Below are 13,363 nucleotides of genomic sequence, written 5' to 3' on the forward strand. Positions count from 1 at the left end.
GTAAAATGAAAAAGTCCCCAGAAGGTCTTCATGGTCTTTTAACATAATATTTATATAAATTGGATGAAATTTGGCTGCTGTGTTTGGCTTTCTCTTACGCTGGAGACTAATACAGGAGAAATTCCCGTGAAAATGATGCACTAAGCCCACATTTCCACACCTCCGTGTCGGTTATACACATTCTGCACTTTTTGGCCTCTGCTGTGAATAGTTGCTTTGTTTTACGGCGATGAATTATGTTTTTGGTTAACGTTACGGACTAGATCGTTATTTCATTGCAGACAAGTCCAAGAACCCAATGATGAAATCGACTTCTGCAAGCTCCAGGATTAATACTGTGGTAATTATGCCATTGATCGCAGTATTCACTTTATGCTTTTCTTTTTGCTAGTTTACATTTTAAGAATGTGTTCTTTACCTCTGTTACTGCTTTCCAGGCTATAAATCTACATAGTATTTTCAGTGACGATACAAGTGCATTGCTTTTCTTGCTTTGTACTGGTTTTGGAGCTACGTGTTGTTTTCTTCTCCATTCGCACCATCAGCTAAACTCAGAATTCTGCTGGCTACCACCATGCAGTGAATTGTGGGAGTTCAGATGGGTTATAAACCATAGTTGTTGATCACCATTTTCGGTGGATAATCGGCAGATTTTTGACAGTAGCTTTGGATGTGACTTGAGGAAAACATCATGAAATTCGTATCTGTATGAAATACATAAATCAATACAAAGGGGGAGATTAATCAAGATTGGCGCTTTCTGCGCCTGTCTGGATATCCCCAGCGCTGCCGGAGGATGCTGCCTAATTTATGATGAGATGCACGCCTCGTCAGAAATTAGGCTCCTCCTCCTGCAGTCCGTGCACCTGACCAGAAATCTACGACTGCTCTGAGCTGCCATAGATTTCTGGCCAGAGAACTGTCGTAAATGAAGCCAGAAAGATAAATTCCCCCCCCCCCCCCTGCCACACCAGTCTTAAAAAAAAAGTGTCTAACGGCGAAAAATTACGCCTGAAAAGTAAAGGGAATTTACTCTCCCCTTTAAATGTTTATTTTATGTAGGAAAGGCATACGTAGAACAGGGGGAACCCCCTAACAGAATGGCTACCCTTTTTAGGGTGTTGGGTTTGACCACCAGAACTGGGGAGCCTGGTCCTTGTTACCACCTTCCAAGACATTTCCCACCAACGATGGGTTAATCCTGGTTGCGAACGCTGTAGGCTCTACGGAGAGGTAGAGGGATGAGGCCAACCTTGGTGGGGCCCACTGTCTACGGAGGCCCATACCAGCATTGGGTTCTGGATGTTTTCTCTAAGGGTGAAATGTATCATTTTTCTTTACGCCTAAAAAGTCGCATCCTTTTTTTTTTTTTGCCGCCAAGGGCGAGGAAGGAGCGTGGCTAGCCGCAGTGACAAATTTTATCTTCATTTACACCAGTTTTCCGGCCACGGCTGCTCTGAGCGGTCAAAGATTTCTGGTCAGGCGCACGGCGCCTAATTTATGACCAGGTGTGCACCTCGTCCTCCAGCAGCGCAGGGGATATCCAGTCAGGGGCAGAAAGCGCCAGTCTTGATACGTCTCCCCCTATGTGTTCCCTTTTACCATCTTTGTCTGGGGGATAGGGAGAGCATTCTGTTTTATCGCTTGTAACAAGTATTTGTGATTCACCTTCCTGACGCTCACTTAGGGAGAAGATCGGCCTCTTGTGAAATCCTCATCCATCCGACTGAAGGGCGAGTACGGCAAAGGAAGCAGCAGGGATGTTCGGCTGCAGAGAAAAGATGAAGCCGTTATGAGGATGGGCAGGAAGAAGCAGCATAAAATTAATCTGGATGAAGCTGAAGGTAATTGGAGAATTATGTTAAATTTCCTTAACAGAAATGAAAACCGAAAATCAAACTGGTCAGAAGAATTTTGTTATTTAGCCTTTATGGACCAGGGTCTGTGCTCCAGATGTGTAGTCAGGGGTGCACCTAGCCTGTCTGCTGCATGAGGCGAAAATGAAAAAAAATGGCGCCCCCTCTCGTATCAATTTTTTAAATTTCTATGGGCTAATCTTGATTCGGTCTACTACAGAGATGAGAGGGCGATATAGCGGTGCTTCTCTTACCTCGTTGTAGACCCCCACCGATCCAAACCTTTGAAATGGAACTATGACATATCATCAAGTTCAGGGCATCTGCACACCATGTGGGTAATCGCACATGAGATCCACACAGACTTATGTGCATTTCTGCACCATATCCGCAATGTAATTATGGATTTTGGTGCGGATTGGATACGGTTCTGCCGCAGATCTTACCCTTCATTGGAAATCCGCATTGGCAGGCCGATTTCCACATGAAAGAGTGTACGTGAAATGAGTGTAATCTCGTCATCTTTGCTGGTGCTGTACTACACTGCGGTTTTTCTGCATGGGAATCCACACTGTAAAACCGCACAGATTCAGCAAAATGTGCAGGAGGCCTAAAACTGACCACATTAAACTGGTTCTGCAGATTGACAACCCACAGCGCAAGTCAGTTTATGCTGTGGGGTATGCTCCACACTGTGTGGATGGGTTTTAAAAAAACTCGAGCACAATGCAGTAAATGTAAAATGCTTCGGATTCAGAGCATTTGTGCCGTGTGTGAACATGCTCTAACACAGGCATCCTCAAACTGCGGCCCTCCAGCTGTTGCAAAACTACAACTCCCAGCGTGCCCGAACAGCCTTCAGGTATCAGCCTACAGCAGGGCAATGTGGGAGTTGTAGTTTTACAACAGCTGGAGGGCCGCAGTTTGAGGATGCCTGCTCTAACAGAACCAAACTTACTATATAGAAGAGTGGCAAGGTGTAGGGCCAGGTATTCAGACTAGTATAAAGTGTGTGTATGTATGTATGTGTATGTATATATGTATATATATATAATATATATATATATATATATATATATATATTATATTATATTCCAGTGGTGGCGAACCTATGGCATGGGTGCCAGAGGTGGCACTCAGAGCCCTCTCTGTGGGCACCCGCACCCTGGAAAGTCTATGGTGTACCAATACGTCTTAGACTTTTCCTACTATTTATCAGCGCAGGGCGCACTATGAACAGCACAGGCAGCGCATTGTATGTAGGCTATTAAGCTATTATAGCTAAATGATAAAGTACATGGAAGATATACTATATTGGACTGTAGTATTCAGGTTAAATTGCCATGTTGGCACTTTGCGATAAATAAGTGGGTTTTGGGTTATAGTTTGGGCACTCGGTCTCTAAAAGGTTCACAGTCACTGCTGTATACAGTATACACACAAAGTACATAAACACATTTAATGTATACATTGTATTTACAGTTCATACACATATACTGTATACACTATATACAGTACATTTACAAACAGTCACTTACAGGCATCCTGGAGGTTAACCTGGGGCAGGGTAAGCTCCCTTTTTTTTTTTTTTTTTTTTTTTTTTTTTTTTTTTTATGTATTATTTATTTTATTTTCAAAAAAAGAAATACAAATTTACAATGTATCAAATCTATGTCAGATTATACAATACAGTACAGCGTATTCTCATCATATATCAAATCGCCCTCTTATTTTATACCCACCCACCTCTCCCTCCAACCCCCCTTTTCTTCCGCAGAGCCGCCGTTGTCGCACATGATATTTTTTATTTCCAGCTACCCCATATCCGCTGCCAGACTGCTTTTTTTTTATTTTTTTGCGCTGTATAGGCAAGATTATATTCGTAAAACTTTACCCTGTCCATATACTCTATCCATTCCTGGAGATTGGGGTATTTGATGGAACCCCAGTGTTTAACTATTATTATTTTAATAATGGAGCAGGGTAAGCTTGAGAAGATGATCTGGTTTTCCCTGCGGCTGTTTTTCAGTGCTTGCTCAGGATCTTCCCAGCTTGCAGGCAGTGAATTATAGCCAGGAAGTTCAGTGTGGGGTCAGGGGTTATCATTCACTGCCCGTGCTCAGTACAGAAGCCGCGCTGGCTGTACTCTGTGCTGTCAGGTAGCTGTGAGGAGGAAGCAGAGACGTGCTGCCCGCTCCGCTCCTGGGTAGTCTTTGCGGCATGTATGGAGACTGAGGGAGGCTGTCCTTACACCACAGTGACCGCGCATAGAGTACTGCGCTGTCACTGTAAACTACTGTTTCACATTGCCACCCCCCTCCTTCCCCTAGATGGCCTTGCCTAAAGCGGTCACCTCACCTTGCCTCCTTAAAAGTGCGCCCCTGTATGTAGTGGCCGTGCTGGGTTACGGCAGCTCAGTTCCAGCTGCCGTAACCCGACATGGCCATTATACAGTGCATGGGTCTGTGCTTTCTTCTCCATTCAAAGTGGTAGTTGTGGCACATTGGGAGGGGACACCCACCAATCTGATATTGATGACCTATCCCAGGGATAGGTCATCAATATCCTTAACCTGGAAAACCCCTTTAATGACTCGCTTCCTTAAAGGGGTTGTCTCATCTCAGACAATCGGGGCATATTGCTAGGATATGCCCCCATTGTCTTATAGGTGCAGGTCCCACTGCTGGGACCCACACCTATATCGAGAACGGAGCCCCGAAAGTGAAGGAGAGCACACTGCGCATGCACAGCCTCCCTCGATTCATTTCTATGGGGCCGCCGAAAATAGCTGAGCGCTGCCTCGGCTATTGCCGTCTGCCCCATAGAAATGCATGGGAGCATGGGCCGCGCATGCGCGGCACGCTCCCATTCACTTCTATGGGAGAGGTGGGGGATTAGCGCTTGGAGGTGGACGGACCCCAGGAAATCTGGGGTCCTCCAGCCACAGCGCTTCCTGCTCTGTCCTCGATTTATATGTGCGGGTCCCGGCACCTATCAGGACAACAGGGGCATATCCTAGCGATATGCCCCCATTGTCTAAGATGGTAATACCCTTTCAAATGCTGGTTTTGCTTTCTGTTTATAGTCATGGGGTGACTCTGAGTCCAAAGGTTCAAGTGACTAGACCTAAGCTGCAATACCAAACACAGCCCCTATATGATGTACGGCGCTGTTCTTGGTAAACTGTGAGGAGGCCATGGCATTCACAGGAGAGCTGATCGGGCGGGGGTGTCAGACCACCACCTATATATTTTTATTTTTTTTTATGACCTGCTCTGAGGGTAGGCCGTCAATATGTTAATCCCAGAGAACCCCTTTAAGTTATTAAAGCAACTCTCCAGGTTCTTTCTTTCTTTGGCTTATTCCTTAAGTAGATGTGTTTCAATCCTCTGGTAATCTTCTGTTTTTCACGGCTGGTTTGGTAATCTGTACGTCGTAGTTGTTCTGTCCTTGCTCCATGCCCTGACCACCTGGTGGTTTGTGTTTATAGACAGCAGCCAATAAGAACAGGCAGACCTGAAGTGGGGAGGGAAAGAACAGTAGCCTGAACCAATAAGGAGGCAGGGGGCGTGTCTCAGTCTACCTCTGGCTTCCCGTATGCAGTGTAGCTAAGCTGTAGTCTCAGATCACAACTCTGCCCTAATGAAGCAGAGCTAAAAAGCAGAACAAGAACTGGGGAAAGTAACAATCATCATCTTCTGTAAAAAATAAAATAAAAAATAATAACAATAATTCTGGTATGACTTAACAGTCAATTTAACTTGCGTTTACACAGAAATATTACTGAGTTATTAATTTATTATATATTTTTTTTTTTCTTGTTGCAGCCTTCTTTGAGCTAATTTCTAAAGCTCAGAGTAACCGGGCGGAAGACCAGAGAGGACTTCTCCGGAAAGAAGACCTGGTACTTCCAGATTTTCTACGTCTGTCTCCACTTGACACAACTTCCTCCAGCCTAACGTCAGGAAACCCCACCAAGAGGAGGCCTGAAAAGAGTAGTAGTCTTGACAAGGGCAATAATGGGTCATCCAGTGTATTTTTAGGTACGCAAAACTTCGGGGACAAGTCCAGCAAGTACACCGGACTGGACAAAAGGGACAAACATGACATTGTGCCACCTGCCGGAAGGAAACCATACATTCCTTTTAATGCTCCCCTGTCTCCGATTCCACATCTTCAAGAAAGAAACGCCCCCAACCGAGAGAGACTATCGAGAGACTTGTCCACTGCAAATATCCAGACTGTAGAAGATGACAATGTCGCCGATCTCACCCTAGTGGCCGAAGGCGACATTAGCAGTCCCAATAGCACTTTACTACCATTACCCCCATCTCCACACTGTGATGTCAGTAAGCTCTCCGAAGCCAACTTTTCACCCCCACCGCCATGCTCGGGCACTCATGATAAGTCTGGATATCAGAAATCAGGTATTTCTAGATTTTAGTGGCGTGTGTGTGTGTTTTTTTTTTTTTTTTTTTAAATTTTTTTTTCTCGTGCATGGCATTGGGGGACACAGCACCATGGGTATATGTCCAACTACCACTAGGAGGCACTAGACACAAAAAGTGTTGGCTCCTCCCAGGTGGGCTATACCCTCTCCACAGGCACGAGGCTATTCAGTTTTAGTCTAGTGTCCGTAGGAGGCAGACCTGTCCTGCTTTTTTGCAGGTTCTGCTGTTTTTTATTTTTATTCTTTTCTTTTTTCTCTCTTCCGCAGGTCTCGGTGTTCTCCACCGTTATACCTGCTGCAGGCTGGGGCTCCATCGTGTTCCACTTTAGTTGCCCCCCTGCGGGCGCGTACTTCGGTACCATCGCCGGTCACCCAGTCCCCACGGACTGCATCCGCAGTGGCTTGCCGGCATTCCCACGGTTTCCGTGTTGAGTCTGCCGAAGGGGTGACCCTGCTGCGCCCGAAGACATCGGATGGTGAGTATATCTGATGGTGAGTATACTCCCCTGTGTCCCTGCCCCAGGGTTAGGTTCCCTCCTGTGGCCAGGGGGATGGGATCCACCTTAGCTGGGGGTCCTGGGGAGCCTCCATCTTCCCCCTAGCCAACCCCCCCTTTTTTCTGGGGGGGGTTATATTCTTGTTTCCCCTCCCTTCTCTTCCCCCTTGGTTGGTCTTTTCTCTCCTCCCTGGCCACACAGTCTTCTCCCTGGCTTCTCCGCTACTTTAGTCCCCGGCTTCTGCCGGGACTAGGCCTCATCTTCTGTGGCCCGTTCCCGGCTCCCAGGTGCTCCGTTTGCCCTGATCCACCTGTCCCTAGGTGTCGCTTCTCCCCCCCTACCCTCCTCACCTATTTTTATGATTCGGTGGGCCCTCTGTCGGCCGCGGTTCGCCCCGCCCCCCTCGCTCCATTCCCGGCCGCCTTAATAAATCGAGGCCCCGGCTTTTGGGCCTGCTAGGCCGCAATCTTCCCGGCCCCTCCTCCTTGCTTCCCGGGCTTTTCTGAGCCTCGCCCGGCCCTTGGGAGGGGCTATCTCTTCACCCTTTCCTGGGCTAACGTGTTTTTTCTGCTGAAGGGGGTGGTTAACCCCTTCCCTCCCCTCAATTGCTTTATGTCCCCTGCAGCCCTACTGACCACCTCTTTTGGGGGGACAAGCTGCTGCAGCGCCTCTTTGGGGGAACAGGGCGTCCGGGTCAGGATAGACAGCCTCTGCTGGCTGCTTTTTGAGCATCTCCTCTCCCAGCCTCTCCTCGGTCGCCACGTGTTTTCACGTGCGTCCGCTGTCTGCACCTCTCTGGGTCTAACAATGGCTGCCGTGCGGTCAGCCTGTCCCTGCTGGGTGCAGTACCTCTTCCCAGATCCTTTCCCCGAACAATCCCTTTGTGTCGGTCCCCCATGAATGGGCTCCCTCCGTGTCAATGCCATGGGAACCTTGACCGCCTCTCCCTGGCGGTGTCGCTGGCCGCTACCAATCCAAATTGCGGCCACCTCTGCCCTCCCAGGGTCCTCCCTGCAGATGGGGCACGCTCAGTTAGGGGTACCTGCACCCAGGTTCGGCTAGGGGTAGCTCACGGTACTCCCTCGGGTGGTCTCAACGGGGTACCACCCCTCCTCGGCATCCTCGGATCCCCCCCAGGACAGGCCTGAGGCTGGTGACGAATCCTTCCTGTCACCCCATCCGTTGCCTCTGGGGACACCTCTGCGCCGATTCCCTCGGAACAGAGCATCAGGCGGTCTTCCTCCATACAGAAGCCCTCTGGGAGGTCAAGACGAATGTGGACGGAGGAACCTTTCCTACCCAGGGTTGGTATCCCCTCTAGTGGATTTTCGGATGGTGCTCCCCTGACCACACAGGTATTCAACCGCACAGGTAAGGCAGCCGTCCCCGTGTTTAGCATACTGAGTCACCTACGCGGTGTCTCTGATACGTACGCCTTCTCCTTAACAGGGGGATGCCTGCACCACTGCCATAGGCTGTCCCTGACAAGCCTTCCTGGTTCCCCTATACCAGGGGCTATCCTCTACATATTTGAGAGTGTTTCCACAGGGTCCCCATCCTGGTGGTGGTGTTCGCCACTCTACCTCATTACAGGGGGTTCCTGTTCTGGGCAAGCGGTTAGCTCGGCTATCGCCTCCTGTAGGTTGGGGAGTTAAGAGCAATTGTACAGCTGCCTTGCCCCTTTTCATAGGTAGTGTACCTACACCTACTCCAGATGCTGAAGCCATTACTCCTGGCTGGCTCTGGGGTGTTCCATACAGCACTATTTCTCCCTTCCGGGCGAGATGTACAGGCCGCTTCGATTGCCGTTGCAATTGCACCTGTCTGTTCCCAGCCACTTTGCTCCCGTCATAGGTAGAGTACCTACGCCATCTCCTGATGCTGTAGCCAATTCCCCTGGCTGGCGCTATGGTGTTCCGTGCGGCACTATTTCTCCCTTTCTGGCGAGATTTACAGGCCGCCTTTAATTGCCGTTGAAATTGCACCTGTCTATTCCCAGCCATTTTGCTCCCTTCATAGGTAGAGTACCTACGCCATCTCCGGTGCTGTGGTCGATACCCCTGGCGGGCTCTATTGTCTTCCAGGCGGCAACATTTCTCCCTACGGGCGAGATATAGAGGCCACTTTCTATTGCCATAGAGTTGCCCCTGTCCGGTTCAGTTACACCTGTCTGTTCCCTGCCACCTTGATCCCTTAACAGGTAGAGTACCTGCACCATCTCCGGATGTGGTAGCCGTTCCTCCTGTCCGGCTTTATGGTGTACCATGTGGCATTTTCTCTCCCTTACAGGACGAGATTTTGAGGCCTCCTCCAGTTGCCGTGGCCATTGCACCTACCTCATCATAGTGTGCACCAAACAGCCATCTTACTTCCTTCATAGGTAGAGTTCCTGAACCGTCTTTGATGCTGCAGCCGTTACACCTGTCTGGCTTCTATGGTGTACTATGCGGCCCTGTTTCTGTTGCCATTGCACCTACCTGATTGTAGTGTGCACCTGTCTTGTTCTTTGTGGTACCGTGCGGCCCTATGGGTTCCATTGTTAACGCAGTTGCTGTTGCACCTCTCTGGGTCTGGGGTGCACCATGCGGCCACATTGCTTCGATCTTAAATGAAGTTCCTCTTCACAGCCATATTTCTACTTTACAGGTTGTGTACCTGTACCCTTCGAATGCTGTCGCATCCCCAGATGCTGTGGCTATGTTTCCACTCTCCTTGGTCGGCAACATGCAGCCACTTTACCTTTATTTTAGGCGTGTGTTTGTAGTACCCCAAGTGCTGGGCCCTGTGGTGCGATCTGTGGCCCAGACAGTTTCTTTCTTACTAGGTGTTTTCTGCCCACGGGTTCTAATCTGTGCTGCAGATGTTGGTTCCATCCGTTTGGTTCTTCCGTACGTCTGCCACTCCGTTACTGTCGTCCTCATTGGTCTCCTTGTGCCGCTCAAGGCACTGTCAGCACCAGGTCACCCTTGTTCAGCATGTGCATGGTTACCATATCTGGCAGGGGTGGGTCAGCCCATCCCCCACCTTATCGGTCTAGTGCTGCTTCTGGTAGCTCCAGTATATGACTGATCTGTCTGGTCCGGCGGGTGGTCCTCATTCAACCTCCTACTCCATGGCCAGGTGGTTGTTGGCCTTTGTGCTAGAGTTGCTCTTGCTTTCTCTTTAAGGTCCTACGGTATGCTGTGCTCCGCGTTACCCCATGTTATAGGGGAGTACTCACATTGTTTCCTATTGCTGAGCGGGCCATTCCTGGTGTAGTACAAGGATCTCCACTGGATCTTCTACCTTGTTTGGACATGTAGCTGGTGAGCATCGGCCGCGGCAGTGGTTTTCGGTCATCGCTGGATGTCCGCCTCACGGTATCCTTCTGGGTCCACGGCTTTTATCATTGCTGGACGTCCTCCCTGACGGGTCAAGGACAGGACCTCTGAGCGCCACACACACCTGTCTGAATTTTCAGCTGATTGCTCTGGTATCGGACAGGGCCCCGTAGTTCCTTCTGGGTCCAGGTGTTTTCGGTATTCCCTTGTATTTTCTGCTTAGTTGTGCTACATGGCGAAGGGGCAGTCCTCTTGGACCTTGCTGTCGTCTGCACCTGTCTGGTACTTTCTCCCCCCTGGAAGTTTTCTGTATGCCGGTCGCAGCTGGTTTCTACATTTCTAGGTAGGCTACCCCGGTTTTTTCATGGCGACTTCTGCATTCCTTATGCATATCGATGTCTGTCGTTTTGTGGTACCTCCGAGCTGCTGTACTTGCCCTCTCTGGGACAATGTTTACGGTTTGCTGGTCAATGTTTTTGGTGCGGCTAGTTGTCCATGGCCAATGTCCCTTCCCCTATGGCGGTTTCTTTTCGCCTTTCCTGGATATGCTGGCTTGCGTTGTCTTCCGGTGGTTCAGCTCCTGGTTCCTTGTGACCCCATCTGGGTACTCCTTTCTGGAGTCCCTGTCCCTGTTCATTTGAGGTCCTCTTGGGATTTGTCTTTTTTTTTCCATCCTCCCACGTAAAGTACCTGGTATTGAGTGGTTTGGTGCTACGGTTTGCAATTCCACCGTATGGTCTCCTTCGGGAGGGACCTCCTCCTGTTGTAGACCCCTTCCTCCTTAGGCTGTTTGGAGTGCTCTTCTTCTACTCCCATGTCTGTCAGTCCAGTGTGTTCCTGCCACGGTTGCCTGGGCCTGTCTCTGGTTCCTTTTTTCCATGATACTTCACATGCCCAGAGTTTCCTCTGGTCTTGCGCTTTACAGTGCTATCTTGTTTTCGGAGGCTTGTGCCTCGTTTCCTGTTTTTGGGGACGCAGGAGCGATCGTTCTTTGTTCCTGGCTTTTACCTACAACCCCCTCCTTCTCCAAGGGTTGGCAGTTTCCTCTAGCAGCCTTGGGTTTTCGCCTTTACATGGGGCGCTTGGCTTCTTCACCTGGCCTTGCGGTGAGGGGAGTCCCTCTCCCTTCACATGTGAGCCTTGCTATGGCTTCCCTCACTCGTTTGGTTTCCAGTGCTTCCCTGTTTCTTTTCTCCCCTGGCCTTTCAGGGGATGGCCACAGGTTTATGGGTCTGAGACAATGTAGGGCGTTGGGTCGATCCAACACGCAGTGCTGTCCTAATTTTTTTCTCCAGCCCTTGGCTGCGCTTGGTGTTCCCTTTTGCCACCTTCTTGCATTTGGGATTTTCTTCCAGACATTTGTCCTGGGGTGCTGGCAGTCTTCCCTGCTTCTTCTGAGGTTTCTTCCTTGTTATGAGACCTCTTGCCCATTCCGTGTTTTTTCCTGTTGGGTCACATGGTCACATTCTCCTGCACCTGTATGCCCAGCCGGTGGCACGTCTCTTCTTTTCCCACCCTCAGGGACTGCTTTGGGACGTCCCATGGTGCTGTGTCCCCCAATGCCATGCACGAGAAAATTGGATTTTTTGTACTCACCGTAAAATCCTTTTCTCGTAGTAGGCATTGGGGGACACAGATCCCACCCTATGTTTTTACTTCCGCTTCTCCGGGCTGGTCTCTTGATCTTTCCCGGTACGGGAGTTGTTGGTTCCTTGCTTTTCTTCTCTCTCCTACTGCTTTTGGTACAAACTGAATAGCCTCGTGCCTGTGGAGAGGGTATAGCCCACCTGGGAGGAGCCAACACTTTTTGTGTCTAGTGCCTCCTAGTGGTAGTTGGACATATACCCATGGTGCTGTGTCCCCCAATGCCTACTACGAGAAAAGGATTTTACGGTGAGTACAAAAAATCCAATTTTTTTTCCATGATTACAAACTTTGAGTCCATCCCTTTTCCCTTTGGTGTAAATTTTCTCTTTATTTTATTTGTATTCTTTGCACTTTTACACATTGCAGGATTGCACATAATTTTTTTATATATTTTATTTTTTTGCTATTTTGACTGCATGTGTCTATTTGTAACACTGTTCCAGCATGGAAAAGGGTTACAGGATCTGTTTACTAGCCAAGTGCCAAGACTCTCGGTCATGGGCCGTAACTTGTATTTATGCCGGTTTATAACGACTGACTTATGGTTGGTGCTGTAAATATTCTGGAACGTGAGTTCTGTTGTCATAACTTATGAGGTTTCGTCACTATATCCTAATATTTATGTAGTGATATTCATGGTTGCCAAGTTGACCTCGCAGAGGCCAGATAACATTGACGTATGTGGGCGCCCGAAGGGGAATTCCACTTCAACCAGTCTTACAATATGTCTTTGAGATACTTTAGAAGATAATGTCTTTGGAGGTCCATGAGCTTGGACTCCCATCAATGCCAAGAACAAGTGGTGGGTGGACCTCGCTGGTGCTGATGGGAAATTACTCCATGGAGAAGCAATGGTTAGAGAGCTCCTTCTTCCCAACATCACTGGTGGTCCCATATCCATGATTTCCACCAAAGTTATCAAATATTTTCAATGCAGAATTTCCCCCAATTTTAAGTTGTTTTTTGTGGCTTTCATCTAGGACCATTACTATGACTACATTCTGAATTGCCATGAACTGAAATAAAGTAATGCCACAAATTTAAAGGGATTGTCCAGCTGGTAAAAAATCATATAAAAAATGGTCAGAATGCTGCTGACTTTACTGTTGCTCCTGTTCCCGCGCTTCCCTTGCTCCCCGTTCCTAATTCCTAATCATTCATCCAATCGCTGGCCACAGTGGTGATCCCTGTATGTTGAGGGAGGCTGGAGGTAGAGAACAGCGGGAACCTGGGAAATGTCAGAACGGGTGCAATGGGAAATTGGTTACCAGATGAACAACCCCTTTTAATGATTGTATTCTGATCGGCAATGAATAACCTACATCTCGAAAGCTATTCGACGGGTCATATTAAAATAATTCACTTTTTTTCTATGACCATTGTTATCTTTAAAAAAATATATATATAAACTTTTGGAAATTTGTATATATTTTATTTTTTTATTTAAATTTCATTTTGGTTTTCACAAAATGTAATTATTTTTTTTTTTTAAGTTTACATCTCCGACATTTCTCTATTTCTCATAATTTTCTGTAAATATACAATGGAAATATCTTCTGCATGTTCCTCTGAGATTCTCCCGGTGTATAGATA

At 48.3% G+C, this 13,363-nt stretch overlaps 1 protein-coding gene across 1 annotated transcript in view; it reads left to right on the forward strand.

Annotated features, from left to right (window-relative positions):
* Positions 1 to 13,363, forward strand: part of RGS12 (regulator of G protein signaling 12) — a 146,605-nt gene that overhangs the window by 117,520 nt on the left and 15,722 nt on the right. Inside the window, 3 exon segments of the mRNA XM_044295721.1 lie at positions 282 to 340; positions 1,688 to 1,844; positions 5,684 to 6,283. Coding sequence (XP_044151656.1) covers positions 282 to 340; positions 1,688 to 1,844; positions 5,684 to 6,283 — 816 coding nt within the window.

The sequence above is a fragment of the Bufo gargarizans genome, chromosome 1 (assembly GCF_014858855.1).
Source record: "Bufo gargarizans isolate SCDJY-AF-19 chromosome 1, ASM1485885v1, whole genome shotgun sequence".
In the NCBI taxonomy this organism is placed as follows: domain Eukaryota; kingdom Metazoa; phylum Chordata; class Amphibia; order Anura; family Bufonidae; genus Bufo; species Bufo gargarizans.